Source organism: Corvus brachyrhynchos, unplaced genomic scaffold, assembly GCF_000691975.1.
Source record: "Corvus brachyrhynchos isolate BGI_N302 unplaced genomic scaffold, ASM69197v1 scaffold167, whole genome shotgun sequence".
In the NCBI taxonomy this organism is placed as follows: Eukaryota; Metazoa; Chordata; class Aves; order Passeriformes; family Corvidae; genus Corvus; species Corvus brachyrhynchos.
Window position 1 is genome coordinate 6,689,979 of NW_008239547.1, and position 6,000 is coordinate 6,695,978.

General features: G+C 38.5%; 1 protein-coding gene across 4 annotated transcripts in view; it reads left to right on the forward strand.

Moving 5' to 3' along the window:
- CCNY (cyclin Y) overlaps nucleotides 1-6,000 on the forward strand; it is a 47,102-nt gene that overhangs the window by 21,613 nt on the left and 19,489 nt on the right. For all 4 annotated transcript variants that reach the window (XM_017741532.1, XM_017741530.1, XM_017741531.1 and 1 more), the window contains 2 exons: nucleotides 1,892-1,949; nucleotides 2,050-2,169. In XM_017741532.1, the coding sequence (XP_017597021.1) occupies nucleotides 1,892-1,949; nucleotides 2,050-2,169 (178 nt within the window). The remainder of the gene's footprint in view (nucleotides 1-1,891; nucleotides 1,950-2,049; nucleotides 2,170-6,000) is intronic.

The following is a 6,000-nucleotide window of genomic DNA, read 5'->3' on the forward strand; positions in this document are numbered from 1 at the left end:
GGAAGTTGCTGACGTATGTGGGAGATTTTTGTTCATTATGGGGGATGGGGAGTATGAAACCACTGTGACTCCTAGACTCAGGGTTCATTTTGACAGAAAATGAGTCAAGCATCTGCTTTTCCTGAGAAGAATTCTTTTTAGACAGTATTTAGTTGGTCCTATTCTCCTGCATAGGAGACTTAAAATGAAATTACTTCCTAGTATTTCAAACTCTCACCAATCTAATTTTTTGGAGAAGCTATACATGAAATATAGTATTTCTTCACACGTTTCTCACATCTAATTTGATTGTAACATTCTAGTTATCATTCCTCCCTTTCCCAGTGTCTCCTATCATGATTATACTGATCAGTTTTCTGCATGTTTTGTTGTCTTAGCTATTCAACAAGTGATACAAAACAGCACCTGTCTTGTTTTTGAAGGAATGCATAAGCATTTTTTTTTAATTTGCTTAAGAAATAAAATAAAATAAACCCCAGAAAACTAACCATAAAGAATGCTTGGGTAATCAGTAGATGGTCCATTTTTGAAAGAGTACAGTGTGAATTGTAGTGAAGACAAAAACCTCTCTAGTGTTTTATTTAAATAGATTTTTGAGGGCAGCCAGATGTGACTTCATAGCATACAGCAGCTACTACCTGAAGAAATAAAATAGGAAATTATTTCTGTTAGCATTGTGAAGTGCCATAGTTTACTGTAGCACACCAATCGTGTCAGGGAGACTACTTCTGCATTAAGATATTGGCTTTTTTAGGTCGGCGTAAAAGAGTCTACCCTAAAATCCTTGCTGATAGGAATTTTCTAGTAATTACCCCAGTCCATGTTTTTTTTTTTTGTGTGTGTTTGTTTTAATTTAGGTACTCCTCTCTTTTTTTGTATTTACAAATGTGTTATTTCCAGTGTTAGCCCCCATTTTAGTAGAAAAGATGACACCTTCAGATGTTGAGGTTTAAATGTTAGCTGCTAATAAATGCATTTTGCAGACATGAATCCACTGTAAAACTTGTGGTTCACATGCTCTAAGAGACACATGCTGCTGAGTAAAGATAGAAAATACATTCAGTGGTTTGTTTCTTAAGAACTGCATGATCAGAGTACCGGGGATGCTAAAAATAAAGATGGGATTGTAATAAGTAGGTCACATGGATGCATCTGTCCAGAAAGTGCCAGTTCTAACTGATACAGTTATACCCCTTGCTTTTGTGTTTGTTAGTGTCCTTGCCAAAGTTACATGCAGCAAAAATCTTATATTGCATCCTGGATGTTAGGCTTGTAAAGTTGCATCAACATGCATGCTGATATTGAGCTACAGGGATTTCAGAGAAATGTCTAATAAACCAATGAATAGGAATATTATTTTGTCTGATTTTTTTTTATATATGCTTCTTTTGGCTTGCAGAAATCATTACTATGATAGGGTTTTCTAAATAAATTAAAAGTGAAGTATGTGTGTATTAACTAAAAGATTACTGTAAAAACAGCATTGCGTATTATTAAGCATTTACAATGTTGGTAATAAAGGAGGAAGAGGAGTTAAGAGATTGCAGGGGTGGACATGATTATGTTAAAAGAAGGAGAGTAAGCTGTGCTGATTTTATCACAAGTTTGTAGTAGTACTTCTTAAGCCTCACAATAATGAGCACAGCAGTTTTGTATCTCGGGCTCTGAAAGCTGAGTGTTTTAGCATGCTTTGTAATGGGAATTCCATATTACATGAGAGCCTTATGGCAGAATAGGTCCAACTTCTATTTGAAAATCACATTTCATCAGTGTTTCTAAGCACCCCACAGCATGTGGAGTTGTTGGAGTTTTCATGGTGCACTTGTGTCTATGAGGGTTGTGTGCTGTGTTTTTCAGATAATGACGGTGCTTTGGTTTTAATACTTTTTAGGGACACAGACGGAAGAATGCTCTTAGATATTTTTGATGAAAATCTTCATCCCCTTTCGGTAAGTTCATCTGCCTCTCCTTCCCTTTCATGTGAACTGTCTTTTTTTCTGTCTGCTTCGTTTTGTTTCAGTCACCTATTTGGAAGTGTTTCTTCCTTAGAAATCCGAAGTGCCACCAGACTATGACAAACATGACCCGGAGCAGAAACAGATTTACCGCTTTGTCCGGACGTTGTTCAGTGCTGCTCAACTGACTGCTGAATGTGCCATTGTCACCCTGGTGAGTGTCTGAGGGATGACATCAGCCAGCTGACAGACCCAGTTTTGTTCTCAAAGGTTAAGTTGGGTTTGTATGATTTAATAGATCTAGGTGCTGCCAGGAAATTTTTTCTCACTATGGAGACCAAGGAAATTTCTTAATGGAAAGAGATGCCACAGTTAATTTTCATGGGTAGAGTAAGTGATGGAAGAAGAGATTGGGTTAACATGTGACACAAAACCTGGGGTCCTGCCCTCAGGAGTGAGAGTATTACAGGCCACGACGGTGGCTCAGAGTAAATGTAGGTGGCATAGGTGGTCTGAACATGAGAGAATGTTAAAAGCAGAAAGGCTTCAACTTTCGGGGGTTTTGCTGTGTATCCCTGTAGCTCCCAGCAGAGACTTGGGAGCAGCTGTAGGTAATTTGATAGCACTAATAAGAATTGACAGGCACATGAAGGATTCAGTGAGTGACTGGGACATGCTGGCTCTCTTCTGCTTCCACTATACTTGTCATGGGAGTGAACAATTATACTCAAGTCTGAAGTTTAGCTACTTAAAAATAGAACAACACAAAAGAAGGTTCAAATTTTCAGCTGGTGTGGATCAGCATAGCAATGTGGATTAAAAGAGCTAAAGTGGTCTCCACCAGCTGGGAATTTCTTAATTTTCTTGAAATTTATATCCTGCCAATTCTGACAAGCGTCTTCAGGTTTCAGTCACAATTTTGGCCATGTTCTTCACTCAGAGATTTTAAAATAACAAAATGGTTTTTTACCACTACAACATGTGGTTTCATAACAGCTTAGTTATGCATTTTAGATGGAAGAAGGGGAAATTGGAGAAGGTGGATTTTGAAGCCCAGACCTACTCATTTCCTCTGTTAATCTATTTCCCTTGGCTTCCAAGATTAGTTGGCAGGCTTTTCTCCTTCAGACAGTCAGAATGAATTGTACTAGCCAGTAAAGAACAGGAATATGAGAGAAATAGGGCAAGAAACACCCTACAGTGCTCCACCCTTACATTTTGTAGTATTACTCTACCTAGTTGCTTGATGCAGCCATTTTTTTTCTGAAATGACATTTTGCCCGTCTCTTTTGCATAATTGTACTAGGTGCTTGTCCTTCTTCCTTCTCTTCCTAAGTGTTTTCTGCTGGAGACAAGATCTGTTGTGTGAATCAGTATGTTCTTCTGTAATTTAATTAATCCACTGCCAATTACCTTGTATTTATCTGTTATTCGATCTTAGGTTATTTGATCAGTCACTGTTTAATAGAAAGGAAGGGGGCTTTTTTTTTTTCTTTTTTTAATAGCGTTACCTTTCTGTTACTGCAATATATGGAAAGTTCTTTCCCACAAGTCTTATATAACTACTTCCTTGCCTCTTCTGGTTCTTGTGTGGTTTCCGTGCAAGTAACTCTTTTGGTGTGATCTCCAATGAAGTATAAATGTTTTTAGTTAATTTGTTATATTGCAGAAGCAGTTTCCATAGTTGTTCGTGCTTGAAAACTTAGGTGGCTTGTTTCTTTTTTACCCAGTACAGTGGTAACAGGAAAATGTATTATAGCCACGCAAATGTTTATGGATAGATTTGGTGCAGGTGATCAGTGTTTACCATTCTGCTATTCTTGCCTGTGTTGTCAGGATAATAACACCTGCCTGGCCCCTCTTTTCAGAAACCTTCAGAGTTTTCACATAGTGTTTTACAAGTACGAAATCCTGCTGCTGCTGTTCTCAGTTTCCTCTGTACTTCTAGATCCCATTTCTTTATTTGTTTGTGTCATCAGGAGGGGCCCCAGACACAGATTGTGTTGTTTTTGAAACACTCATATGTGGAAACTAATCTCTGAAAAAGCAATCGACCCTTTCCCCCTTCCCACACTCCTGAAATCTTAATAATGTTGATACTGCTGTTTATGAAGCTTGCAAGTGCTTTCAGTTTTGATATCCTGTCTGGAGAAGAAGAGATCAGCATTCCCTGCTGGAGCTTATGTTTTGCTGTAGTGTGGCTGTCCGTCAGAGAGCAATCTGATAGCCCTGTCTGCCACTTGTTCCTCCTGGGAGGGTTGCCAGAAGGCAGGAAGTGTGGGGATCAGAGACATTTTGAACAAGATGCTACAGCCTTATCTTTCTTTCACTCACTCTAATTATTTTTAAACAGTTCTAAGCACCCCATTTTGCTGCCCACATTATTAACGTGGTCCAAAGTGTGTGGTTGAATGCACCCACTGTTTGTCTTGGTACATGCATTAACCAGGTAAAAGCAGCAGTAACAATGAGTCTGTACAGCAGTCTGTGTTCAGTACAGGAGCTGAGTAAATGTGAAACTCTAGACTCTGAGGTAAGCTGTTCTGCAGCAAAAAGCCGACATTGTGTGGCTTCAAGCACTTAATTAAAATACTTCAATTAAAGCCTCCACTATTACAGCAAAACCAATTTATAATTAAACAAAAAATTTAATTTTCACACAGCCTTCAGAGGTGCCAAGAGATTTCCCATACTGATAGGTGGAAAATTAAAATCTCAGGTTGAAACAATTAAATACTAATTCACATTATTTATTTATAATAGAATACCTTAAGAATAAAATTAGTTTTAAGAATTATTTTGCCAATTCAAAGCAGTGGTTCTAATCTCAGTGAACAGCATAACTGTATTCTGTGACCTGACTTACTGAGAAAAGTCTCTCTTGCCCCGGAGTATTCCCACCTTTACTAAAACTGAGAAATGCCTGTCTCCTCTTCAGCGTCTCCTCTGGTGCAGAGGTGGGAAGCTGTACTTGTGTTAATCTACTAATTGGATGGCAAATAAAAATGTGAACAGGAGTGTTACCCATACGAACAGGAAAACAATAGAGTGTTTGCATGTCAGGAGAATTAAATATTTATGCTGTGTTCTTTTGTTCTGTGAAAACAATCCTATGAACTAGACCTGAAGAGCAGAATGGTCCAAGTTTTCTGCTTTGCCTTGGCACGACTTTCTGAGTTTTTTGCAAATAGGCCAAATTTAAGACTCTTTTAATATACTTCTGTGTCCATAGTAGTTTCAGAGGGGACACATTTAGCATTTGCAGATATGTGGGGTCTGTATGCTGTAGGCAGATCAGACACAGTGATATGTAAATACATATAGTACATGAGCTGAATTATTCTGAGAAGTGCAGAGGAGCACGCTTTTGAAATACCTTACAAAGTTCATACTGTGACTGACGGGATTGGATATTGGGGAATTTGAAATTTGAAGTAAGTAAGAATAAATTCTCCTTATGAAAAATAGGGATTTAATTAATCCAGCCAGATGTTCCTGAGTTCTTTCTGTATTCTTCGGTCACATTTTCAGCAACTAGGTAGAGAGACTGCTGAGCTGTGTTGTGAAAATTATTTTATTTCAGAAGAATTTTGTTTTCTGTGTGTTTGGAGGGATAGAGAAAGTTTTTTATTGATTTCCTTTCACTAGGATATTTTTACCTTGGAATGCTGGTAAAATACCTTATTAAAAAAGTGTATTTCAGTTGATGTATAAAAAATCTGACACTTGTTTAAAAGGAAAGGAAAACACAAAAGGTGTCCAGAGTCCATAGAGACACTTGATCTGCAGAGGTCCTTTTCAGCTGGCCCAGTGTAACTACCAACCTTTATGTGGCTGATGGAAGATGCAGGTTTCCCTGAAGACCTTGGAGTACAATCCAAAGCAGTGGTTGTTGCCTGCTGTGACTGTGAGGCAGCCTGAGTGTGGCTGGGTGTGAGCAAGGCCAGGCAGTGAAGCCAGGCTCTGTCTTGTGTAAGGAACCCGTGAGGAGAGTTGTGTGTATCCAGTAGAGTTGGTGTCCACCTTTGTCCTGTTCTTCAGGCAT